Source organism: Phascolarctos cinereus, unplaced genomic scaffold, assembly GCF_003287225.1.
Source record: "Phascolarctos cinereus isolate Bilbo 61053 unplaced genomic scaffold, phaCin_HiC Scaffold_5;HRSCAF=322, whole genome shotgun sequence".
In the NCBI taxonomy this organism is placed as follows: Eukaryota; Metazoa; Chordata; class Mammalia; order Diprotodontia; family Phascolarctidae; genus Phascolarctos; species Phascolarctos cinereus.
Window position 1 is genome coordinate 427515235 of NW_027555958.1, and position 27955 is coordinate 427543189.

General features: G+C 41.6%; 1 protein-coding gene across 1 annotated transcript; it reads right to left on the minus strand.

Annotated features, from left to right (window-relative positions):
* Positions 1-27533, minus strand: LOC110209911 (low affinity immunoglobulin gamma Fc region receptor III-like). Its single transcript, XM_020988656.2, is given in 6 exon segments — positions 1-477; positions 480-557; positions 6960-7214; positions 9099-9353; positions 11564-11584; positions 27438-27533. Coding segments are annotated over 6 exon segments (732 nt in total). The 5' UTR covers positions 27475-27533; the 3' UTR covers positions 1-391.
* Positions 27534-27955: the final 422 nt, after the last annotated feature.

Sequence of the window (27955 nt, forward strand, 5' to 3'; positions counted from 1 at the left end):
TTCAATCGTTACTGTACCGGAAATTTATTTGTTTGTTTAAGAAAGTGCTAAAATCTTTTCATATATCTACAAAGTCCTTCTGTATCTAGGGGAGGGTCAGTAACTGTGCAACCCTGAGCTCCTAGGAATTCAGCCATGAGAAGGGTGTTAGTTGAGGCTGATTACATTGCCTGGAGTTTATGGACACCTCTATCCTCTGAAGATAAAGAGACACTGGAGGCCAAGGGTAAGGAAGAGTCCTCATCCCAAGCTTGACAGGAGTCCCTCTATGCTGCCCTCAGGAATGGACTAAGAAGGATGAGGACTAAAATATGAAGAAGTAGACAGAGATGAATGGGTTGCTGCCATGCCAAGACCTCAGTCATTCCACAGGCTGATGAGTCAGTCATCCTCAGGTTCCCAAGGTTAGAGGATGTCTTGTGTTCTTCTTTGGGCCATTGATTTCTCTCTTCAGCGTGAAGTACAGACCAGTATCACTGCAAGCAGAATTCCCATCACAAGGAAGAAAGGGATGCAGTACCAGATTTTAAAAAATAAGGAAGTAGGTGGACTTGGATCTACATTTGCACAAAAGTAAGAGATAGAAGGAAGAATTGTTAGAATCCTGGTGAATCAACAGATCAAGTAAACAAACACCCATCAAGCACTAAAGGAGAAAGAAAGAAAAGGAAGTCATCTGTCCTTGGGTCTGGGATTTGGGATGGATACTGGGAGCAAAGAAAAGACTGCTTGGATCCCTAAGGTGACCTGATGCTAAGAGTCTCAGCCAAGACATACTATGAGGGTCTCTCCTAGCTGTGAGAGGGAGAGAGAACAGTAAGAGTGAGGTGCTACATCTACACCATATCCATGCTATATTTGAATTGTGTAATATTTGACATCAGTTTAATTATTATTTATTATAATACTATTATTATTACTATAATTTCTGAATCAAGTTTCTTGATCTTCTAAGCCCGTGTCATATTTTCTTCTTCTTCCTGCCTGGACCTGCAGATTCAAAAGATGAACTCTGATTTGTCGTTCTGGGGATTCAGGAATGCAGGATTTCATCAGAAGTACCTGGTCATTTACCCTTGGGAATGTGGGGTAAGTTGCAAGCATTCATACTAAAGTTATTGTGCTGGTCCAAATGATTAGGAGCATGCTTGAATCAGGGAGCATTGCACCTCAGGATTCTAAAACATAGAATAGATTGCATGGGAAAGAGAAGTTATTCCTTCAATGGAGGAATCCAGAGTTGGGGAGTAAGGGGAGAGGTATAACTTCTGTTCCTTTGCAGTCACATCTGAATGAATGATGATGCCCCACCTACTGAGAACTCCTTTGTGGACTTCAGTACAAATAAAATAGATAGCCAGGGCAGATATACACTTTCAGCCTGTGTGCTGGTAGCAAGAAAGGCAATTCACAGTGATTTAGTACCCTAAAACTATTATTAACCCTCTCCAGATCCATCCTCCAAAGTCCCCTTCACTCAAAGCCCAACATCCTTCATTCTTCCTTGGTTGGGTATATCTCATATTGGATAGTAATTCTCACCACTTTTGACTTTTTCTTCTTATTTCCTATGGTCTCTGAACAGAAATAAAAAAATATATAGTTATGTATATAGTTCATGTATAGTCATTATAGTTCACTTGACTGATGGAAAAGTTGGAATCTTTGAAAAACCTTGCTCCCTTTCCATTTTGATAGAGTGTGACTTTAGAGGTTCCTTTGTTTTCCCAGCCATGGCACCTCAACACCATGGGCTTCCCTTCCATATAAACCAATTTCAAGGACTGGCATAGCAGCCAGTCTGAAAAGATAAACAAAGACCAAAAATCCATGAGGTCTCAACTTGTAGTAGAGTCTCAAGTCACTGTAGACTGGGATGGGGAGAGATGGTAAGCTCCCAGGACAAAGAAAAATGTCAGGTGGTGAGGTGCCCTCAGGCAGTAGCACTGACTAGATGCTGTAGGAGGCTATCAAAACAACTTTATTGCCCCTGGAGATCTTCCAATTTCATAGGGTCATAGCATAGACACCTATGTGAAAAAGTCATAAGATATAAAAAAATAGATAGAAATGCATGACGTTCTCTATCTCCTGATAGAGGGTGAGATAGATTCAAAGTACAGAATGAAACATGCATTTTGAAACATGGCAAATGTGTGGATTTGTTTTGCTTGACTACATATCTTTCTTACAAGGATTTGTTTTTCTTTTTTCTTTTTTTCATGGTGGGATTTGGAGAGAAAAGAGATATATCAGTAGTGCTGCCAAAAAAAAAAAGAAAGAAGAAAGAAGGGAAAATGGTTATTGGACCATTTTTTTTAATGCACAGAAGAGAACAGAATGAAGTTCAGAAGGAAAACAAAGAAATATGATAGCTTTTAAAATAACACATTGAATTTCTTTCATACTTTTCTTTAAAAAGCAAACTGTACATAGCATAGATACATGCTTTGTCATTGAATCTTTTTTATGTTGTATTTTGTATATGAAAATTATTATTTTGGGAGCATACATTAAGTTCAGAACTTAAAAAAATAGAAGACAGAAAATCATTCATGCAAACAAAACATAAAATCCATCTATGCATTCTGGGGAACAAAATCCAGGATCTTTGATGTCAAATTAAATTTTAAAATTCAGTTTAACAGGCATTAGTTAAGCACTCACCCTGTGTCAGGCACTAGGGATACAAATGCATAAATGAAACAACACCTGCCCTTGAGGAGCTTATGTTCTACTGGGGAAAAACAACCTGTATATAGATAAGAAAATACAAAATACATACAAAGTAGTTGGGGTGAGGGGAGCAGCAACAATTAGAACAACCAGAAAAGTCCTCTTATAGGAGGTGGCATTTTGAGGCCAATCTTGAAGAAAGGGAAGATCCAAGAGGCAAAGGTAAGAAGTAAGAATATGTCAGGCATGGGGACAACTGGTCCAAAAACATGGAGGTGAGAGCTGGCTGTCATGTATAGCGAATGGCAAATAAGCCACTTTGGTAGAATATAGAGTCCATGAGGAGGAGTAACATTAAACCAGTCTAGAAAGATAGTTTGAAGTCAGATATGAAAGGCTTTAAATACCAAGCAGGGAAGTTTCTACTTTGTCCTTATTTTTATAGGTTATCAGGGAACCACTGAAGCTTCTTGAGCTGTAAACTGACATGGTCAGACCTGTGCTTCAAGGAACATCAGTGTGGCCTCCATGTGGAAGTTGAATTAAACAGAAGAAAGACTGGATGCTTGGATACCAATTAGGAGGCTATTGCAATAATATAATAGTCAATGAATTAGGAGCCCTTGAACAAGGATGGCACAGTCATGTGAGTGGAGAAGGGACAAATGTAGAGTTAGAATCAGTAAGACTAGAGAACTGGTTGGATTTAGGAGGTGAGAGAGGAGAGTGAAAAGTCCAGAATGATTTCTACATTGCAAATCCAAGTAAGGCCCTTGACAGAAGTAGGGAAATTAGGAGGAGGGATGAGTTTAGGGGGCAAAATCAGTGAGTTCAGTAGAGTTTGAGATGCTTATGATACATTCAGGTAGAAATGTCTAACAGGTAGCTGGAGATGTGGAACCAAGACCTTAGGAGAGAGTTGAGGGTACAATATGTAGATTTAAGAGACATATGCATAGAGTGAACCCATTGGAGCTGATGAGATCATGGAGATAGAGAGTGCTGAGAGAGAAGAGAAGAGGGCACAGAACAGAGCCCCTAGATGTACCCAAAAATCAGGGGCTCAATATTGATACTGAGAAAGATCAGTTACCAAGAAGGAAGTGTTACAAAAACCCAGAGGGGAGAAAGTAGCCTGAAAGCCAAATAGTGTACAGTGCTATGGAGAGATCTAGAAGGATGAGGGCTTAGAAAAAGCCATTGGATTTAGCAATGAAGAGATCATACGTCTAATAGGAACCTAAGAAGCCATCTAATCCAATCCCCATTTTACAAATGAGAAAATGTAGGGGCAGCTAGGTGACGTAGCAGATAGAACTCTGGCCTTGGTGTCAGGAGGACCTGAGTTCAAATCCGGTCTCAGACACTTGATACTTACTAGCTGTGTGACCCTGGGCAAGTCACTTAACCAAATTGCTAAAGCAAAAAAGGAAAAAAAAGGAAATGAAGATCCAGACAGGGTTAACTCACTTGCCCAAGGCAATAGAGATTATCAATTTCCATGGAAGGATGGGCTCAGCTTTCCTGACTCTGAAGACAGGGTTCATCATATGGTACCATGCCAGCTCATTGCATGATACCATGACAGATTATTGGTAATTTTGGAAAGAACAGTTTCAGTCAAATGATGGCACAGAAGTGAAACTGCAAATGTTTGAGAAGCAAATGTGACATGAGAAAGTATGGACAAATGTAGATAGCTTTGTCTTTGAAAAACAAAAAAAAGATTTTATTACTCTCTTTTATTTTTAACTTTGCCTGGTTTTCTGCCTGTATCGCTTCTACCATATCTGCAAAGCATCCTTTATAACAAAGAATTTTCATTAAACAAAAAAGAAAAAGAAGAGAAAATTTTCAGTAAAAGTAACCAATATATCAAAAATATCTCGCATTATATGCAATGTTCTATCCCCATTGGTCTCCCCATCTCTGCAAAGAAGTGGAGGGAGATGGTGAACATTTTTTCCTATGATTTTGGCTCTGAAAGAGAAGAGAGATGTAGACTAGCTTGCTAGGGATGGTAGAGTTAAGTGGATTTTTTTTAAAGATTGAGGACACTTCAGTAGAGAGGGAGCTGATGGGTAAGGAAATATTAAAAATCATAGGGAGAGAGAAGGGATGGTCTAAGGGACAAGCTCCCATAGGAGACATGAGGTGATGGGAACAAAGGCACAGAGTGGTTGGTCTTGCGATGACCTCCAGTGTTCTCTCCATGGAACTGCATTGTCACCTACATAGAGATTTAATAGAAATCTTGAGAATTAATAAGTTGCCATTCATTGAGAATGAAAGAAGAGAAGAAAAAACATCCTAGGAAATCATCTACATTTAGGGATTGGAAAGAGGAAGAGGACAAAAAGAAAGAGGCAGAAACAAAATGATCAGAGTAGTTGCAAGCAAGATGAAGGATAGGCAATACTGCCAAATATTGCAGAGAAAGTAAGAAGGAAGAACCAGAAAAGGTGCTCTCATGAGAGTAACTCATGAGAGTTATTGGAGAACCTTAAGAAAGCAATTTCATTGGATTATTATGGGCAGAAGTCAGATCGGAGAAGATTGAGGTATGAGTTTGCTATGTACTGGGAAGAAAAAAAGATACAGGGAGTATAGATCACTTTTCTGAGAAGTTTGGTGGTGAAAGGACAGTGATAGAATTGTAGCTTAAGTCAGTAGCAGACTCCAGGGAACACTATTTTAAGGCAGGCAGGACTAGCTTGTTTATAGGCTGGGGAGAAAGGTCTGATTGAAAGAGATATTAAAGATACAAGAGAAACGCTGAGTGAGCAATATCTCAAGGGGAAGTGATTCAGAGCACAGGTGATGGGGTTAATTTTGGAAAGGAGGGGTTAGATGATTTGCTCTGAGTCAGGTGAGAAGTATGATTTGAATGATGAGGGAGATAGGAGGGAAGTTCAGGTATCTTCTGTCTGATGGCCTGGATCTATTTTTTTTAAGTCAGCAAGGCAGAGTCATTTATTCCATCAATTGGCAGGCCTTTATTGAATGCCTGCAGTAGGTCAGGCACTGTATTAGGCACAGGGGATACATAGAAAAATGAAAGACTTGCCTTTAAAGGGCTTACTGGCTATAGAGGAGAAATTTTGCACTTGTAAATAAGTATACACAAGGTATGCTACCCATTTTGGATTTGGACAATTTTATTTGTGGAAAGGAAGAGAAACAAGATAGTTCTGAGGAGACCTGAGAGAAATCAGACTCAGAGAAACATACTTACTGAAGACAAAAATGGCCACAGTGTGTTGTTTTCCAATACTTTGTTTCCATATGACTTTGAGGCTAAGTAGGAAACCTGCACAGCTTAATTTTTCTTGTGACTAGGGTTGGGGATGGGATGCTCATATCCATATTATATAGAAATAAAATTATTGTTTTATTTATTATAATATATCATTATTATCATGCTATATTATAATTAGAAATAAAATTATTTTTATTCAGATGAGAACACTAATATCTGAGGTGAGGATGGAGAAATCAGGAAAGTTTATTTGTGGAATTTTTTTTCAACTCTGCTCATCAGCATGTAAGTAGGAGTGGAGTCTACTTTTGGTGAGAGTATTTCAGGGCTGAAGCTTGGCAGTGAATGCGCTACTTAATGGCAGGGCCCTGCACTCACCTTGGAAGACTTCTAGCCTCACAGGATCATATATAGGATGTGGGGTTCTTGGAGTACTTTATAAGTACATATCTGGATGATCTTCCCCCCCTACTTAGGGGATTCTTTTGATATTCTGGGTTCTTTAAGAAAAGCTATCCTCTTAAAGCTTATCACTCGGGAACTGTGGTATCCAAAGGAGGTGAGCATAGAGAAATTGGACCTGTGGCTAGGACTCCTAAAACCCCCACCCATCTGAGGTGATTGCCACATACTGGGACAGCCATGACTCTCCATGGCTCATTGCCTCCACTGGAATTACTGAGACAGGTGGTATGGCATAATGTATAGAGCTGGGCTTGGAATGAGGAAGACTCCCCTTCAGGTCCTGCTGCTGTGTTATCTTGGAGATGTCACAGCTCTCTGAGCCTCAGTCTGTTACTTCTAAAGCAATAATAACAGTAGTAATAATGCCTGCGGAGCTTTTTATGGAGATCAAATAAAACATGGATGAACAAATGCTTCATAAACCTAAAAATGCTACCTAAATATCCATTGTTCCTATTGTCTCTTTCTAGCATTTTCTTGTCCACTGCATAAGAACCACACAACCTTGGTCCTAGGTGTCTGTCTCTTCCCCTTAAATGCCTTTGCTAACTCCCTTTACCTTGGACAATGATGACCACAGCTGCGGATTGATGCCTAGCACTCCCAATGTTCCCTTCACAGTAGTAGGAACCACTGTGAGTATGGTTCATTCGAGAGACAATATAGTTGAAAACCCAATTGTGAAACTTTAAGACAGTTCCATTGTGGTAGTATGTGACTTTGTGCAGTGGTTTGCTCCTCCAACCATGGCACCTCAGGATCATAGAGTCACCTTCCATGAACTCTAATCTCTCTACTTGGAGTAGCAGCCAGTCTGAAAGGCAAACACAAAGGCCATTAGCTCAGGACATTTCAGCTTCTCCTAGAGCCTTGGGCCATCTAAGACTTCCTGCCACCTCCAAAGACAAAGAAAAGCAGACCCTGACTCTGAACAGCGATGCCAGTCACTGAACCTGGCATGAGGACACACGGAATGCCACATCTTGTTGTTTGTCATTCATTTTCAAAGAGGACCAATGACATCAAAGGGTGATGTCTTGACTCAGGGGTGAATTAGATTTAAGAGAAGTACAGGTGTATGAAGTTGTCAGCCTCACTCTCTCTTCCAGAATCATCAAAGTCCAGTGGTAAGACAAAAGTTAGGATGACTGGCAATCACCCAGGATGAAGTGGATATCCTGGCATCTCTGATCTCTGACCAAGCTCTAAGCACTCCATAATGCCTGCTTCAACCACCTTCATGTCCGTTGGAGCAAGATGTTCTTATCCACCCATTCCACTGACAGGAGGCTTCACGTGCTTGGGGTAGACACTCCACTACCCTGCCAATAGGTTTGTGCCTGGTTGGTTACCCTCCACATCATTAGACCATCTGCCAAAATGGGTGACAACCACACAAGCTACAGCTTCTTGGAACTACAGGGGAGAGGTGAGTGCCAGGTGGACACCAAAGGTAGATGCGCACCCCAGAAAAGGGCTCGGCAAAGCCTTTTACCAAAGGTGCCAGTCTTCTTGACTCCCCATACACTCCATCTGCCCACATATAATCCAATGGGCTCACCACATATCAGAGTCAAAAAAATGGGGAAAGAAATGGGGAGAATGTGCAAGTAAGACATACATGGAGGTAACTTGGGAGGAATTAAAGAGGGGCCTAAACATTTCAGAGGATGTGAGGTCATTTGTAATCTGGAGCCATAATTCTCATCCTGCAGGGGATGCTAGTACAGCATGATGAACTGACCATGGGACTCTACTCCTCAGCCAACTCCTGTGGCTCCCCATTGCCTCTAGGAAAAAATGCAAATTCCTCTGTTAGCTGTGAAAGGCCTTTACAACCTAGCCATGGACTGCATGGACCACAACCTAGGACGTGACTCTCCCCTCCCTTGGATTTGACCACATAGCCAAAGTGGCCTTCTCTCTGTTCCTCTCATGCTGCCTTCAGCTCCCAACTCCGGGCTTTTACACTGTCCATCTCTATACCCAACTCCCACACCCTATGCCTGGAATGCACCCTCTTCTTACCCCTCCCTCATAGAGTTCCTCTCTTCTTCTAAGATACAGCTCAGGCTATACCTTCTGCACCACACCTTTCTTGGTCATCTCAATTGTTAGTAGCCTTCCTTCCAAAAACCCTTGTATATATTAGTATTCACAAAATTTTATACATATGTTATATGTATATTTATTATGTATATAAGATGTGTTGCATGTCTATGCAATATAAATAATATATGTGTATGCATATATACACATACATTACATCTACTTGTTATCTCCCCCATTATAATGCAAACTCTTTATGACCAGGGATTGTTTCATTCTCTGCACTTGTATTTCTGGTGCTAATTCACAGGCCTTTAATAAATACTTATTGATGGATTAAGTGTAGTTCCCTAGTCTCCTGGCCACTCAGAAGGGCATTCTGAAAATTTCCTGGCAGAAAGGAGTAGTAAAAATAGAGTCTGTGAGAGAAACTTAGAACAAGACAAGCTAAACTCATATCTAAGTAAGGGCAATAGTGAAAGGAGAATTAAAATAACCTATAGATTTCTCAGGAACTCTCCCACCCATCCCCCTTGACATTAGTTCTGCCAATAAACAGGATATGTTCCCTTCCAGGCTGTATTGTAAGCAGATTTTAACTCTTCTTTTCCCACTCCAACTTACCCCAAGATCCTTCTCCTTCACTTACCACTAAAGACCTGTAGTTTCACAGAGTTGCTCAGAGCAGTGTGTTCTGTCCTGCACTGGTATTCCCCACTGTCCCCGATGTTGACAGCTGGGATGGTATAGGAGTCCTGGTGGATGGGGAGAGCTGACCCATTGTGGAGCCATTCAATGGAATGGTGTCCAAGGGTCTGGAACACTTTACAATTTAAAGTCACATTGTCCCCTCGGAGCACATTGAACCATGGGGGTTCCAGGGTCAGTACTGACCTTGGGGGACCTGGTGGGTAGAGAGTAAAGGAGAATAAAGGAAAAGAGTCTCCAAGGAGGCATAAAATCCCAGATGTGAGGGAGGACACCAGTGACAGGCACAGAGAATGGAATGGAGCCCACACAGTGCATATTTAGGGGGCTGTGGAGTAGACAAAATGTCAGAGCTGGTCAACTGCTAGTGGCAGTTTTCTCACACATAGATGCCACACTGAGTCATGAGGCCCCAGGGCCTTTTCCAGAAGGATGGACAGTTCCCTAAGGACCCCCTAGGTCCCATCTGATTGGTAAAACAACCACAAAACACTAAGAAACATCATCTTCTTCTCAAAGAGAACTCATCTCAAGGAAAATAATAATGAATGATCTGCAACTTCAATCTTCAAAATCTAGAGAAAACCCTGAAAATCTCTGGCATCAGATTGTTCTGAGGGAAGGAGAGTGATCCATTTAGTGAGGAAATACTCTTCCTGCTGGAAGAGGGGTCACATGTGCCTCCATTCCACGGCCAGGCAGCCCAGCCCCTACAGCTGCTAGCCTCATCCAAGGATCTGAATCTCTGCCCCCATACCTCCTCCTCCAACCCACTCAGCTGACATTCATCCAGAGACCCAACATTTAAAGGATAGTAGATAACACAGACACATGTACAATGCACAATACATGTACTCAGCAAGGTGTAGACAGCAGCACCCACAGACTGTGAGCTCCTCGAGAGAAGGGATTGTTTGCCCCTTTCTTTGTCTCCCCAGCCATCACTGGTTCCTGAGACATCACAGACACCTAGTAAATCCTTGCTGACTTGGTTTGACTTGACCCACGTAGCACATACACAAATATTTAGAGATCACTTGGGGCAGGAGAAAGAATGCTGCCTTTGGATCCAAGGATCTTGGGTTCAAATTCTGGTTTAGCCACTTGCTAGTTGTGTGACCTTGGGCAACTCAGTTAACCTTTCTTGGACTCAGTTTCCTCACCTGCAAAACATTGAAGTTGCACTAGAGGACCCATCCTGCTCTCATCCATGACCATCAACTATATTGACAGCCTCAGAGCAACCACAGACACATAGAACCCAGACATGTCATGGGGAGTGGGGATGGGAAACAAGCATTTATTAAGTGCCTACTGTGTGCCAAGTACTGTGCTAAGTATTTTACACATATTATCTCATTTGATCCTAAATCGTAAGACTTAGAGCTGAAAGGGACCATAGAGATTATCAAGTCCAACTTCGTCATTTTACAGATGAGAAAACTGAGGCTTGGAGCAGTGAAATAATGAGGGCAAATGGGTAGCAAATAGCAGGCCTTTCTTTCCATGGAGCAGGGAGTGAAATACACAGATGGGCCCAGGGATGCAGAAAAAGTGGGATATACACAGAAGAACTGCTCAAACCCAGGAGGGCAGCTAGGTAGGGCAGCGGGGATAGGGTGCCAAGCATAAAGTCAGGAAGATCTGAGTTCAAATCCAGCCTCAGAGACTTACTAGCTGTATGACCCTGGGCAAGCCCTGTTTGCCTCAGTTTCTTTATGAATAAAATGAGCTGAAGAAGGAAATGGCAAAGCACTCCACTCTCTTTGCCAAGAAACCCTCAAATGGTGTCACAAAGAGTCAGCTGACTGAACAGTAACTTGCTTAAACTCAGAGAACCATGGGGACCCATCCGAGCAGACTAGCCTTTTTTAGAGGGTATATGCTTCCCGTGACTTTGTGACTGAAAACCAAGTTTCCTGAGTAGCTAGGTGGCACACTGGATAGAGCACTGGGCCTGAGATCAGGAAGGTCTGAGTTCAAACCTAGGCTCAGACACTTATTAGCTGTGTGACCTTGAGTGAGTCACTTAACCCTTATTTGCCTCGGTTCCCCATCTGTAAAATGGGGACATATTAGAGAAGGGGGGTGAAACATGACTGAACCACCTGAAAACAACAGGCTCCTGAGGAAGAGGGTTAAGTCTCCAGCAGTAGAAAGGAGAACAAAGAGTCTTGGGTGGAAGGTTCTGGGACAAGAGAGTTATCTCAGTGACAGCTGCTTCCTCACTGGCCCTGAAGTCTCACTCTCCTCTTAATCAGGCGGGTTCAAGGCTCCAGTCAGGATAGGAGCTGCTGTCCTGGATGTACTGATATGTCCTATACTGCACTGATATGGATGTTCAGGAAGGAGTCAGAAGGGGTGCTTAAGAAGAGTAGAGAGGCCAGAAATAAATACAGAACTTACCATTACTCCTGATGGCTGGAGCTGCAAGAGACCAAAAAGCAGGGATTAGACCAGGACAGGGAACCCAGGGGCCAGGCAGCTACAGCATGGAACTCCCAGGAGCCGGGCTAGGGACCCAGACAAGGTTGTTGTACAGTCTTTCCCCAGGCTTCCTCACAGCTGCCTGGAATCAGAATGATTGCAGGGGCACTGGAAGTCCCCTCCCCTCAACAAAATAGGAAAACAATCTACTGCCTGCTCAGTGACATAGGAAATGCCACCATTAGAGACCTTCCTGGGGCTTAATAATTGTTCCCCTTTATAATTCAAACATCTTTCCATCTTAGCAGGAATGAGTTTATTGAATTAACCCCTCTTTTTTGAGAGTAGGATTTAACCTAAGAGTGCTCATGAACAGGGAGAAGGATAAAGAAGTCTCTGGGGGACTGGTTATATCTGGCTATGCTTTTTCTTCTTTGTAATTGTTTTAGTTGTTATTTATTTTTCTTTAACAGTCTTTCTTTTTTTAAAGGTAGAATTCCAAATTCTCTCCCTCCTTTCCACCTCTCTGTTGCCCATTGAGAAGGCAGGAAATGTGATATCACTCATACATGTGCAATCATGCAAAACTTATTTCCATATTCCTGGCTATGCTTCTTAAGAACTGTGAAAGGCCATGGGGGCTGTGTGTCTAGGATTTGTGAGTAGTTACTATTTAACCAGGTGTATAATCCTGAGCAAGTCTCTTAACACAGCCTGCCTCAGTTTCCTCATCTGTAAGATGGAGACAATGACAGCACCTACATCACAGGGTTGTCATGAAGATCAAATGAGATCGTATATGTAAAACCCTTTAGAAACCTTAAAGTGCCATTTAATGCTAACTCTTATCATTAATGCAAAGGCAGATTTGGATCCTTGCCTGAACAGGGGAACAAGGTCAGGGATGTTTAGATGCTTAGAGATTGTGCAGAGGGAAGGTGCAGGAAAATCAGAACTTTCCCCCCATGTATACAGAAAGACAGAGCAGGATGCTAAGAGAAACCCATCTCCCCAGCAAGGGATTGAAAATGGGAAGAACTGCAGATATCCAAGTATCTTGGACAGAGGAACTGCTCTGAAAGTCAAGACAGGGCTGTGTGATCTCAAGAAAGTCCCTTCATGTACCAAGTGTTTATGGAACATGGGCTCAGCCATTGCTTAACTGCAACCCTTGGCTAGAAATTGAGCCTCCCCAGGCCTGAGTCTCATCTACAAGATAGGACAACCAGACCAGATGGCATCTTGGGTCCTGTTGGGTTCTAAAGTTCCATTCTATCCCTCGGTCTCCCTCATTTTCACAGCCAAGCACTGCTCATTATCAGGTCTAGGGATTTCTTTCCTTCAGTCCTATTACTGAAGTATGTCTAGGGATAATGGAATTCCCAAGGCAGTGAGGGGAACCAAAAGGTGACTCAACTTGATAGAGCCATTGAACACCCAGGAATCTGCCCAGACACAAGGATGAGCTGCATGACCTTGAAGGGAGTGGAGAGGAGTGTCTGCTATGACCTACTGTGGGCAGACCTGGAGCCTCTAGAGTGCATTTTGGCCCTGGTGGGGTAGGAGATCCACACTCAGTATATCTCATCCAAAGATAAAATTTGATCTAGAGATGACTCCCCAAAAGAAGAAGAAAGAAGAGGAATTGGCAGCAAAATCAGAGGCATGCTTGGCTTTGGAGTCAGAGGACCTGAGGTCAATTGATGGCTCTGCTACCTTGGTGACCTTGGGCAAATCATTTAACTTCTTTGGCCTTAGTTCTTTTTTCCATCTAAAATATGAGGGATGAAGGGGAGGCATCCAAGCGACCATGAATGTTTCTTCCAACTCTAAGTCTTTGATCCAAGGCCACAGCTTAGAGCCTAAAATTGCACTACCATTTTTTGGGATACCCTGTATACCCACCCTACCTCACTATCACCCTCCATTCCAGACAGTGTTTGTCTATCTGAAGGAAATAAACTCAATTCTTTTAATTATTCAAGCCTCACAATCTGCTGCTTCTGAATTACTGAAATTGGGGTTCTGCCTATTCCCTGGTTCCCCAGATAAAGGTTTCCCTTCCTGCAACAAGGAAAGGCAGCTTTAGACACAGGAGAGGGAGCAAACTACAACATGTGTTTCATGATTTGAGCTGCAGAGGGAGAAACACCTTCAACCACCTCTTGACTGAAGCAATTTGATTCCAGTGTGGTTACTAAAATAGAAACATCCTGGAGATGTCTGTCTAACTCTGAGTTGCTATCAGCCGTTCATAGCATAGAGAGGGTCAGGTTGTTAAAGAATAGGAGGCAGAAAGAAAAATTATCAGGGTAACTGTTTGGGAGAGGTCGCCCAAACAAGTTTGCTGAAAGAATCAGCATTGTTGGTATGGAACTGACTAGAAACTTTAACATGTCTCCTATGTCCTGATTCTAAGTAAGTGGTTATGTTTAGCCCCTTCCCACTCCCCACCCTTCTTTCCATCTTCCCTTCTCATACTTTCCTCCCAAGTTAAGCCCCCAAAAATGCCTGAGATAGAATTGGCCCTTTATCTTTGTACTCCTACTTTCTACTCCATTAAGCTCAGACTCACCTAGACACAACAGTGCTACCCACAGTAGTACTGAGCTGGTGGTGGTGACAGGCTAGAGTGCCTATGGTCCTTCCACCCCATGGCAGATAGGAGATACCAGGAGTGGACTCCAAGCAGCACAGAGATTCAGAAAATAGCAGCACACACCTGTCCCACCCACCCCAGCACAGTCCACTCCAGAGGACACAAAACTCTTCTAAAAGAGGGAGTTTGCATGAGCCTTCTCAGACTCTCTTCCCCTCCTGCCTCTTTCCCTGACCCTCCTCCCACTGAAGTACACCTTCTTTCTCCTTTCTCCCTCTTTGCCAGTGGATTACAGGGTTTTCTGGCCAGCATCCACACAGCTGGAACCAACTAATTACACAACTCTAAACTTAGAGAAATCTATTAGAAAGCAAATAAACTACCCCATCTGGGCCTTGGTGAAACCCAAGGTATAAGTTGCACTGGAAGTAGAAATGTGTGTATGTGTGTGTGTGTGTGTGTGTGTGTGTGTGTGTGTGTGTGTGTGTGTGTAATATATGTATGTGTTTATACACATATGTATATATCTAGAGAGAGAATATATATGTATATATGTACATATATATGTATTCAGGATCATAAATAGAAGAAAATGTAAGGTATTTCATAGAAAAAATAAATGACCTCAAAAACAGACCAAGGAGAAAAAAATGTAATAACCATTTGTCTACCTCAACAGCGTGCCCACAAAAATAGCTGAATCATCACAATTTTAAAAATTGTAAAAATGAAACTGCCAAGATGTCTTGGAACCAGAGGGTAAAGTAGAAATAGAAAGAATCCATTGGTTACCCCCTAAAAGAAATCTCAAAATGAAAACTCTCAGGAACATTATAGCCAAAATCCAGAGTGAAAGCAGTCAGAAAGAAAGAATTAAAGTGCAAAGGAATCACAGTCATAATCACACACAATTTAGAAGGCATCTTCATAAATGAACACAGAGATTAGAATACAATACTCTAAAAGGCAAAGGATGTGGGCCTTCGACATAGAATAACTTACTCAGCAAAACTGAGCATAATTCTACAGGAGAAAAATAATCTTTAATACAGTAGAAGACTTCCAAGCATTCCTGATGAAAAGACCTGAGCTGTGGGAGAAACTTTGAAGTTCAATCATGGGAATTAAAAGAAACATAAAAAAGTAAATATGAACAAGCAATAATAAAGGACTTTAAAAAGGCTAAATTGCTTACATTCTATTGTAGGAAGATAATACATGTGATCCCTCTGGATCCTACCACCATGAAGGGTGAAAAAGTCTAATAAAATAAAAAGGCTGACAATGCTTCTGCTGTATCTTGATGATCTTAAAAGAATCTAAAGGGAAGGGAAGAGAAAGGTTGTGGAAAATTATCTCACATAATCAAAATGTGTGTAGAAGCCTATACAAACTAGAAGGGAGAAGGAGTAGGTGGAATGTCTGATACTTAAACTTCACTCTCATCTGAACTGGTCAAAGGATGGAAGAATACCTACACACACAGTTGAGTGCAGAAAGGCATTTTATTCAATAGGGAAGGAGGGTAAGGAGGGAAGGGAGAAAGAGAAATTAGAAAAAGATACGGAGTAAGAGAGGGATTAGTCCTAAGCAAAACAAACTCCAAGGATATACAAAAATATTTATAGCACTTTTTGAGGTGGCAAAAAATGGGAATCATAGAAAGCACCCATTGATTGGCTCAATATATTATTGTTTATGAATATGATGAAATACTATTGTGATGTAAGAAATGATAAAGGGGCTATTTTTGGAGGGGTTTTTTTATTAGTTTCTTGTGATTTATCAACAATCACTTCCATAAGCTTTTGAGTTTTAAATTTTTCTCCCCCTCTCTTCTCACCTCCCTCCTCAAGATGGCAAGCAATCTGATATAGGCTATGCACATACATTCTTATTAAACATATTTTCACATTAGCCATATTGTAAGGAAGAATTAGAACCAATAGGAGAAACCCATGAGAAAGAGAAAAAACAAAACAAAACAGAAGAAAAAAATAGTAAATAGTATGCTTTGATCTGCATTCAAACTCCGTAGTTTTTTTTTTTTTTGGATGTGGATAGCATTTTCCACCATGAGACTTTTGGCGATATCTTAGATCCTTGCATTGCTGGCGAGGGCTAAGTCTATCAACATTAGTCATCACACAACGTGCCTGTTACTGTGTACAACATTCTTCTGGTTCTGTTCACTTCACTCAGCATCAGTCCATACAACTCTTTCCAGGTTTTTCTGAAGTTTGCCTGCTTATCATTTCTTATAGCACAATAGTATTCCATTATATTCATACACCACAACTCATTACGCCATTCCCCAATTTATGGGCATCCTCTCAATTTTCAATTCTTTGCCAGCACAAAAAGAGCTGCTATAAGTATTTTTGTACATGTGGGTCCTTTTCCCATTTGTATGATCTCTTTGAGATACAGCCCTAGAAGTGCTATTGCTGGGTCAAAGGGTATGCACATTTTTATAGCCTAAAGGAACTATTTTTTTTCTCATTACATATATATAATCAAGCAAAACAAATTCCCACATTGGCTATATTAAAAAAAAAATTCTGACATGTCACATCTCAATCAAGAGGTAGCTAGCATGTTTCGTAATGATTCCTATGAAATCATGGTTGGTCATTGCAATGATTGGACTTCTTTTAGAGGTGATGAGTTCCCATTGGAGGTCTTCAACAAAGGTTGGATAATCCTTTGCCCATGTTATAGCAGTGATTCCTTTAGGATTAGATGGATGCCAAGGTCCCTTCCAACTCTCATTCTGTGATTCTATGGGTTACACCCTCTTGGACTCAGTTTCCTCATTTATTTTTTTTCTTTTGTCCATTAATTAATTTATTTTAGTTTTCAACATTCACTTCGACAAGATTTTGAGTTCCAAATTTTCTCCCCATCTCATCCCTCCCCCAGCCCCAAGATAGCATGCATTCTGAATATCCTTTCCCCTAATCTGCCCTCCCTTCTATCTTCTTTCCTCCTTTTCTTATCACTTTCCTCTTCTATTTTCTTGTAGGGCAGGATGGATTTCTGTACCCCATTTCCTGTATATCTTTTTCCCAGTTGCATGTGAAAACAATTTTTTTAACAGTTTTTAAAACTTTGGGTTCCAAATTTTCTCTCTTCCTCTCTCCCCACCCACTCTCATTGAGAAGGTAAGCAATTCAATACTGGTTATATTTGTATAGTCATGCAAAACACTTCCATAGTAGTCATGCTGTGGAAAACTGACTATATTTCCCTTCATCCTATCCCACCCCCCATTTATTCTATTCTCTCTTTTGACCCTTTCCCTTCTCAGAAGTGTTTGCTTCTAATTACCCTGTCCCTCAACCAGCCCTCCCCTCTCTTTTCCCCCTGCTGTCTTATCCCCTTCCCCCCTATTTTCTTATAGGGTAAGATAGCTTTCCATACTCAATTGAATATGTATGTTATTCCCTCCTTAAGCCAAATCTTATGAGAATAAGATTCACTCATTTTCTCTCACTTTCCCCCACTTCCCCTCCACTGTAGATGCCTTTTCTTGTCTGTTTTATGTGAGATAATTTACCCCATTCTACCTCTCCCTTTCTTCTTCTCCCACTATAATCCTCTCTCACCCCTTAATTTTATTCTCCAGATATCATCCATTCATCTTCAACTCACCCTGTGCCCTCTGTCTATCAATCTATCTATACATATAATTTTTTTCCTTCCAACTACCGTAATACTGACAAAGGTCTCATGAGTTACAAACATCATATTTCCGTGCAGAATGTAAACAGTTCAACCTTAGTAAGTCTCTTATGATTTCTCTTTCCTGTTTTACCTCTTCATGTTTCACTTGAGTCTTGTATTTGAAAGTTAAATTTTCTCTTAGCTCTGCTCTTTTCATCAAGAATGCTTGAAAGTCCTCTATTTCACTGAATATCCATTTTCCCCCTGAAGGATTATACTCAGTTTTGCTGGGCAGGTGATTCTTGGTTGTAATCCTATCTCCTTTGCCCTCTGGAATATTATATTCCAACCCCTGCAGTCCCTTAATGTAGAAACTGCTAAATCTAGTGTTATACTGATTGTGTTTCCACAATACTTGAATTGTTTCTTTCTAGCTGTTTGCAGTATTTTCTCCTTGACCTGGGAACTCTGGAATTTGGCTGCAATATTCCTAGTAGTTTTTCTTTGGGGATCTCTTTCAGGAGGTGATTGGTGGATTCTTTCAATTTCTATTTTGCCCTCTGGTTCTAAAATATCAGGACAGTTTTCCTTGATAATTTCTTGAAAGATGATGTCTAGGCTCTTTTTTTGATCATGGCTTTCAGATAGTCCAATAATTTTTAAATTATCTGTCCTCAATCTATTTTCCAGGTGAGTTGTTTTTCCCATGAGATATTTCACATTGTCTTCTATTTTTTCATTCTTTTGGTTTTATTTTACAATGTCTTGGTTTCTCATAAAGGCACTGGCTTCCAATTGCTCTATTCTAATTTTTTTGAAAATAAAAAAGGGATGAAGTATTTTTTATTTAAAATTTAGATCCAAACCTCACAATATATACCATATTAAATTCAAGATGAAGTATAGACAGAAAAAGCTATAATAGTACACAGAGAATGACAGAATAATAAATTTCTCTAAAATGTACAGGGGAGATACACATTTAGTTATTAAACAAATAGAAGTAATTATAGGTAGGTCTACTAGTTTGCTTAAAAATGAAAAACTTCTACATAGAAAAATAATAAAATGGAAACAAAAAATAAATTTAGGAAAATATGACAAATATACAGGTAAAAGTGGAATATCTAAGAATATTTTAAATTTTATTTATCCTTTTTGTTTTTATGTAACAGTCATTTCTGGATATTCTTCTGCTCTGCTTACTTCAACCTGAGAATTAAACTTTCTTCTTGAAGTAAACATAGGAAGTTAAGAAACATATGACAACACAGTTACGATGTTTTGCAACATCTACAAACTTCTAAATCCATGGTCAGCTCCCTCTCTGATGCTTCATTGTCCTTTCTGAGACCAAGATTTATTTTAACAACTGCTTAGAATTTGGTTGTCTCTTAGTGTTCTATTTACGTTGTTGGGTTCAATCTGTTCTCTTGGTATTATTGCTGTGATCAATCTGTATGTTGTTCTCTTGGTACTTTTCCTTCTGCAGGAGTTCATATATAGATCTTTATATGATTCTCTGAACACGTTTGTCATTTCTTATTGCACAGTAATATTCCATTATGTTAATAAACCCGAGTTCAGCCAGTCCTAAACTGATGGGTACCAACTTTGTTTCCAGTTCTTTGCTGTCACTAGAAGTGCTGTTATTAATGGGGTTTTTTGCATATATGAAGCCTTTCTTCTGTCTTTGACCTTCACTGGTACATATTCAGCAGAGAGATTGGTGGGGAGGGCTCTGGGTCTGGCCGCTGCTGCTCACGCCCTCCTGCCCCTTGACTGTCCCTGCTGTGAAGGCCAGAGTCCTGACCAGCCAGAGCTTGTCCCTTAGATGGACGAGAGTCCCTCTGGAGACACTGATTCTACACCAGCTCCAGCTCCAACTCTAGACCCTCTCTGGGCCTGGCTCCCTCCATCGGGGGGTCATCAAGGTAGGCCAGGAAGGTGCTGTGGAGGCCAAAAGGCACCCCTTCTCATCATATGGAGGAGGCAACTGAGGCCCAGAAAGGGTATTGGCTGACTCGGGGTCACACAGCGTCAGGGCTGGGGCCAACCTGCCACCTCCACCCCTCGGTGACCCTTCCATTCTAATTTTTAAGAAAGCATTCTCTTCAGTGAGCTTTTGGACTTCCTTTTCCATTTGACCAGTTCTGCTTTTGAAGGCATTTCTCCTTTTTGGACCTCTTTTGCCATTTACTCTATTTTTCAAGGTGTTATTTTCTTCAGTATTTTTTGGGGTCTCCTGTTGACTTGTTTTTCATGATTTTCTTGCATCACTCTCATTTCTCTTCCCACTTTTCCCTCTACTTCTCTTACTTGCTTCTCAAAATCCTTTTGCCTAGGACTGATTCATATTTTTCTTGGAGGCTTTCAATGTAGGAGCTGTGACTTTATTGTCTTCTGGTTCTTTGTTACCAAAGAAATATTCTATGGTCTGACTTTTTTTTGCGCAGTTTGCTCATGATCCCAGCCAATTGCTTGTTAAGGTAGAGGTCTGCTGGCAGTGGGGAGAATGTACTGTCCCAAGCTTTGGGGGTGTTTTGCAGCTGTTTTCAGAGATACTTCTAGGAACCTGCAAGTTTTCAGTTCTTCCAAGGTGGTATGATCAAGGGCGAGCTGTTTACTCCTTTCCTGCCTTGTGCTCTGGTTTGTGAGTGACCACAAGCACTCTCTTCTGCCTTGGAACTGTAAGGAAGATTCCCTCTCCACCAACACACAAGCTCTACCATGCCAGCGCTTCTCCTCATGCCAGGATCGCCACCCAGAACTGTGACCCAGATCCAAGCACAGTCAAAGCAAGATAATCCTGCCTCAGCACCAGCAAAGAGATACCTGCAATCCCCCTCTGATCAGCCACTGGATTCTCCCTCAGTCTGTGGGCTGAAAGCTCTGGAAGCAGACATCACCCTGGAGTTACAGCCAGGACTGGGGCTGGGACCAAGCTTCTCTCTCACCATAGTCACTGACTTTTCCTACTGACCTTCTAAGTTGTCTTTGGTGTTTGTGGGTTGAAAAGTCTGGAAACTGCAACAGCTGCCCATGATTCAGTCCCCTGAGGCCTGCTCCAGGTTCACTGAGGCCTGGTCTTGGCCTGTGTACCCATGCTGAACTGTTTCTCTCTGGCAAGATAGACCTTTCTAATCAACTATCCAAGTTGTCTTGGGCTGGAAATTTGTTTTACTCTGTCTTTCTGTGGGTTCTGCTGCTCTAGAATTTGTTTAGAGCCATTTTTACAGGTATATGGAGGGGTTTGAGGGACAGCTCAAGCAAGTCACTGCTTTTACTCTACCATTTGGCTCCCTCCTCCCAAAGGGGCTATTTTCAAAGAAACCTGGGGAGACTTGTATGAACTGTTGCAGAGTGAAGTAAATGGAACCAAGAAAACAATTTATACAATGATGACTAGAATACAGGGCTGAATTTAATCAGTCAAAATTAATAGAACTAAAAGTAAAATCCTTCATCAATCATTTTTATAAACAGAAAAGAAGGGAAGCAGTACTAGGCAGTGTTTTATCTGAAAATTACCAGGATGTTTTGATGGAGTGCAAATTCAAAATGAGTAAAAAAAAATGTAATATGACTTCCAAAAAAAAGATTCTATGATTTTGTGTTTCATTAAGAGAGGAATAGGGTCTAGGTAAAGGAGGTAGTAGACCACTGTACTCTGCCCTGCTCCGAATACATCCAGAGAATTTCATTTAATGGAGGACATTGATAAGCTAGAGACTGTTCAGAGGAGGCAACTAGAAGGGTTGTGTGAAAGGTCTCCAGTTTCTGTCAGGTGAGAATCAATTGAAGGAAGTAAGAATGTTTACCTAAGAGCAAAAAAGGCACAAGGGAACGTGATAGTCCTATTCAAATCCCAGAAAAGCTGCCATGGAGTCTGCTTGGTGCAGGAGGGGAGGACCAAGAACAATTTCATCCTGGTAACATCTCTCCACTATTCCCCTTCTCTCCTCTGCTGCTGTCACCACCCTGGTGTGGGCCCTCATCGCCTCCCTCCCAGACCTTTTTAATATTCTGCTGGTGGGTCTGCCTGCCTCATTTTCATCTCTCCTCAATCCAACCTATCCTCCATTCTGCCACCAAAGTGATTTTCCTAAAGCACAAGTTCAACCATGTTACCCCATACTCAGTAAACATCACTGGTGCCCTATTGCCTTCAACATCAAATACAAAAGAGTCCTCCTGGGTAATGCAGTGGGTAACGCACTGGGCTTAGAATCTGAAAGACTCCTCTAAATGAGTTAAAGTCTGACCTTAGGCACTTAGCTGTGTGACCCTGGGCAAGTCACTTAGCCCTCATTTATCCCATATGCCTGGGATACTCTCCCTCTTCATCTCCACCTGATGGTTTCCCTGGATTCCTTTAAGTCCCAACAAAAAGCCCACCTTCTACAGGAAGCCTTTTCCAACCCCTCTAATTTTACTCCCTTCCTTCTCTTAATTATTTCCTATTTATCCTGTTTATTCCTTGTTCATATACATCTGTTTGCTTGTTGCCTAATTCCCCCATTAGATCGGAAAATGCTAGAAGGCAGAGTCTGTGTTTTGCCTCTTTCTGTATCCCAAGTGCTTAGCACAGCACCTGACACATAGTAGGGAATTAAATGTTTATTGACTGACTGACAATGGGTAGAAGTGACAAAGGAGGCAGATTAAAGCTGGAAATCAGGAAACATTTCCTGACAACTAAAAGTGTCTGAAAGCAAAATGAGATGCCTTCGTGTGGGATGAGTTCATCCTCACTGGTGGGCTTCAAGCAAAGACTGGATGGGTACTTGTCAGATAAGTTGTGGCAGATACTGTTTTTATCTGAGCTGGACCGGCTTTCCACAAAGACTCCTGCTAACACCAACATTCTATGATTCTGTAGTGATGGGGGACTGGCACGGAGAGTCCAGTCCTTATGAGCACGAATAGACGAATAGCCTGTTCTGTCTGATTCAATCCTCCATGGGGAAGCTGGCGCTTCACTCTGCTTCTGGAAGTGCTTGATAATGTGAAATAGAGGAGCCTGGCTCTGCACTACAGAGCATGTTAAAGTATTTACTGTGTGTTTTTGTTGGTTTACCTCCTATTGAGGTTAATGAATTTGATGAATTCCTAAGTTGGAACCGTGAGTGCCTACAAAAGCATTTACTGACCAAAACGATCTCTTCTTGCTTGTGTTTGAGCAAGGAAAGTGAAATAGTATAAGCCTCTGAATAGAGACAGAGGCTTTGGGCCTTTTATCTACACAGGCATCCACTATGTGGGTGATGAACACATGGCTGTCGCATCTGTCTCTCTTGTATGTATCTTGGTATTGGGTGAAGAAATATTGAGAGAATTATGACTTGTGAGCTTTCAAAGTTTTGGAGGAGCTGCCAAGAGGTCTGGGAACTGAAGTTGATTGCAGAGTTTGAGGAAGCTGAAACTTGTGGTCTTTAATACGGATTAATCTAAATAAACATAGATTGTATTTGAAACATCAACTGTACAACTATCACATCAACTGATCACATCAATAATATAACTACAAGATAGAAGAGATGTGTCTAGACAGAAGTTCACATGAAAAAGGCCTGGGATTTAGTGGACTTCAGTTTCTATGTAAGCCCCCAGTGTTCTGTGACAGGGCAGGGATGTGATGGAGCCAGCTCATACTGTCTTAGGAGAGCTGATTGTTAAATTTTCAGTGTGATCATCAACACCTGAGAAACTGACAAATGCTACAAATAAAAGCTTGATTTGTTTTCTTGATTGTCTAGACTTAAGAAAGTGATGAAGAAAATATTAATATAGCAGATTAAACTGAAAAGCGCGAAATGTGTTTCAGAGATCTGGTTGTTAAACATTTTCAAGCACACCCTAGAATGTGGGGAAGGAGAAGAGAAAGCTAACTGGGCCTGAGGGATCGTGTCTAAAATGAGGAAGGAGTTCTAAAATCTGCTCTAGTCAGATCACATCTTGAGTATTTTGTTTGATTCTGTGCACCATATTTTAGGGAACATGTACAGAGAACAATCAATACAATGAGGAAACTAAAAAGCCATGCCCAAAAGGATCAGTTGAAGGAACAGGATTATTTAAGCCTATGAAAGAGAAAGTTTGGGGGAGCTTAATAACTGACTTCAAGTATTTGAAAGGTCATCATGTGGAAAAGGAATAATTTGATTGTTTTTACCCTATAAGACAGAACTTGGAACAACGGGTAGACTTTGCAAAGCAGCAAATTTGGGACCTATATAAGGTAGGGGGATTATTATCAATTAGTACTATTCAAAAGTAATATAGACTGCCTTAGGAGGAAGGGACTTTCCCATCACTGGATTAAGCAGAGGCTGGATTATTCCTTTTCTTAATGTTATAAAATTGGTTGCTGCTCAGATGTAGGTTGGCCTGGATGCCCACTCAGTTTCCTTTAGCTCTGAAATTCTATGATCCTTATCTCCCAACCACTTTTATTCCTATCAACCTGATTTACATGCCCATTATATGAACCCATATAAGCAACTTCTTTATCAAATTCCCATGGTGGCTATTCCAAGTCTTTTCCATTCTCCTCAAATTACCAATCGCTCTTAGCAGATGACTACAGATCTTACATTACTGGTGAGATTGAGATGACTTACCATGAGGTCCCTCATGTTCCCTTCTCTTCACCTTAAAATGTCCGTCTTCACCCATCCTGTCTTGCTTTACTTCTATCTTTAAGGAAGAAATTTTCTCCTCCTTATTGCCTCTTGATATGATCCTCTTCCACCTCCTCTCAGTCCTTGTCCATTAATATCCTCTCTCTTGCATCTTTCATCTCTCATCATCTTTCATCATCTTCACTGACTTTCTTCCACCATCAATCCTGTCCTTCCAATCTAGTTACAACATGCTTAGCTCTCCTATACCCTAAAAAATCCCACCTTAATTTTTCAACCCCCCTCAAGATACCTCAACATCTTGCTCCTTCCCTTAGTCACCAGACTTCTTGAAAGAGCTATCTACACTTAATTCTTCATCATCCATTCACTGTCTTGTAAGACATTTTTCACCCTCCCCTCTCTATTGGAATGGCTTGCTCCAAGGTCACTGATGGCCAATCAATACCTTTACATCAAGTCTCATCTTCCTTGATCTTTTTGCAAGATTAACCATATTCAGCATTCTCATCCCAACTTCAAATACTCTTTCCTGTTGGCTTTTTTTTTACATTAATTATACTATCTTCTTTGAATTGTTTTTATTAATGTGGTCCCTGGATCATACTTGGAGAATACTGTGCCAACCTGAGGCATGTTTGGTTCCTGTTCCTCTTGTCACCCTGCTGAATATCTGAGTAAGACCCTGTGATTTCCATATCAGTCCCCACCAGGGAGTGTTTCCTACTCAGACCACTTCCTTACAATGTCCCTTAAGGGAAGAAACGTCAGGGTGAGAAGGAAAGAAGTATGGCTTAATTGTCTATATGGTGAAATTTCAGGGAGGCTCCCTCTGCCTAGAAACATCTGCCCAGAGAATGTAGTCTTCCATGAGGCCTGCTACCCTGAGTAGCCTGGGATTACAGGAGAACCTCAAGAGCCTATTAGGAAATAACTAGAAAGAGATGGTAGGGTGGCACAGCAAGAGAAGTCAATGAAGATACTGACAATTTTCAGTTGTCTTAGGCTAGCCCTGAGTCTGGTCTCTAAGGCCACAGCATCATCCTTGACCCTGAGCAGGGAAGGACCTCTGTTATTATTCACTGGGAAGAGAGTAATCCTTGCAGTGACTCTTCCCAAGGGGAGAAAGATGAGTGATAAGTGTCCCAGTCCACTGGAGCTGCTCTGGGGACTTAGGAGGCTTGCACAGAAGACCAAGACCAAACAGTGATGCTAAAAGTAAGAAGTCTTTACTTGGCACATTTTACTTTGCACAAGGGAAAGCTTGAGGCATAAGGGGATACACAGGAATGGAAGCAGAGAGGAGAAGGCAGGGATAGCAGGGGAAGGATGAGCAGTCTCCAGACTATGGCAGGAGAAGGAAAAGGATTCAATAATAGTCCTCCAAAGAGGTTAGTCCTTTTCCCTTGGCATGTCCATCTTCTCCTCTCTGTTCATTCCTTCTAATGATTGTGGGAAACTTGTCTGAAGCCCATCTCCTCCTCTAAGGCTCTCCCAAGTCTCCCACACATACCTCCATCCCACCAGCTCTAGGTATTGGAAGACAACACCTCTAAGACTACAGCAGCCATTCTAGTACATATATACTAGAACAGCAGCCCCTGAACTGGGTCAACAATGAAACAGGCCAGCACCGTGTGTTTTATACAGGGAGGGGTGGGGGTAGCTTTGTGCTCAGGTTAGTTTTCCAGTTCTGTAATCACAAGCAGATAAGCTGCATTTGTCATAGGACAACCTATCTCCCTTTCCTTTAAAGATATGGAAAAATGGAGGCATCCTGGAACCCCTGAGGAATAACCTCCTCTTGCCATGTAAGCCAGAAAACTTTGGTCAGCTTTTGTATGAGCAATGGACCCCCTGCCTTGTAAATCGCAGCTCAAATAGAATCAGCACCAGGTGCTTTGCCACACAAAAGGAGCCTAATGGCATTCAAAACCTCTTCTTCAGTTGGAACTTCAGCTAGAGAGCAATTGACTTCAACCTGAGCTAAACAGTCAATAGCTTCAACATTGAGGAGCATCTGTTGAGAACACTATTGAGGTGTTCAGCCCATCTCTCTAGGATCGTGTCCTTATCACTAATCAATGTGGCTCCGTCAGCACTGAGTAGTTGAGATGCACCATAAGGTCTTTGGCCCATAAACAGGTTTCAGGGCACCATAAAATCACTTTGGATTGTTATTGTTCGCATAAAACAGAATTTCATCTGCCTTCTTACTGAGTCAAGAATCTGCATCTCTCTAAGCTTTGCTTGTACTTTACTTTTGATAGAATTAAATGCAGCCCTCTTGGAGATGGATGAACCATCCTACTAGTAAACCCTGCACCACCTATCTGCCTTGATGATGCTTACCTGCTGTAATCCTGGAAGCACAAGAAAAACAACAACAATTCTCTGAATTTCAATGCAGGTTAGAAATTCATAGGAGGAAATCATATAATTTTAGAACTCTGATGGATATTAGTTATTTTCTACTCCACCTGCCTTATTTTATAGGTAAGAAAACTGAGGTTGAGATATAGTGGATAGAGCCCTGGACTTGGATCTAGGAAGTCATAGATTCAGATCCTGCCAAGACAAGCTGTGTGACTCTAGCATTTCATTTAACCTCTCTGAGGTTCATTTTCTTCTTTTTTAAAAAGGGGATAATGAAAGCACCAAACTCACAGGGTTACTGTGAGCATCATATGAGACAATGTATATATAACACTTGGCAAACCTTAAGTCTCATGTAAATGGGAGCCATTATGACCCAAGGACATAGAGTCCACCCTCCTTTCCCCAGCTATGTCCAGCCAAAGATTATTTCCTTCTTCCCATCCTCTCAACTCTGCTCACCCCCCAAAGAGACCAGTGTTTTTATCTGGACTTGGAAAAGATCTCTGTTAGTCCCAGGAACCAAGGATACCCTGTACCTCCCCTATTCAGGATTACCATAACTCACCCAGAAGCAACAAAAATGGCAGTAGTGACAGCTGCATTCTGCTGGGATGAAATAGACCAGACCAACTGAATTATCCACTGCTGCCCTGGGAGATGATGTGACCTGAGGCTTTTAGAAAGAGGAAGGAAACCAACATTTGCCCCTCCTTGACTCTATCTGTCATCAGGTTGCTTTTACCAGAACCATGGTTGCACAGTGGCATATAGGGATGAAGCCATTTAAAATTGTGAGGCTATTGTTGGCAATATGCCTTCTTTCTTTGTTGCCCTATAAATCAGGTGAGCACTGGTCAGTAAGTGGGGAATAGGAATGCACAAGAGGGATGTGCATGTGTGCTTGACTTGATCAGCCCCCATCAAGACTTGGGGAGAACCCATTTTGAAATTTGGGTAATGCATAGAGGAATGCATATACCTGCCTCAACTGGCCCCCATTGAGGCTTGGGAGATTTAGGGGAGTGCACAAGCCGGAATGCTGTGTGTGCCTTGATTGGCCCCCATCAAGGCATAGGGGTTATG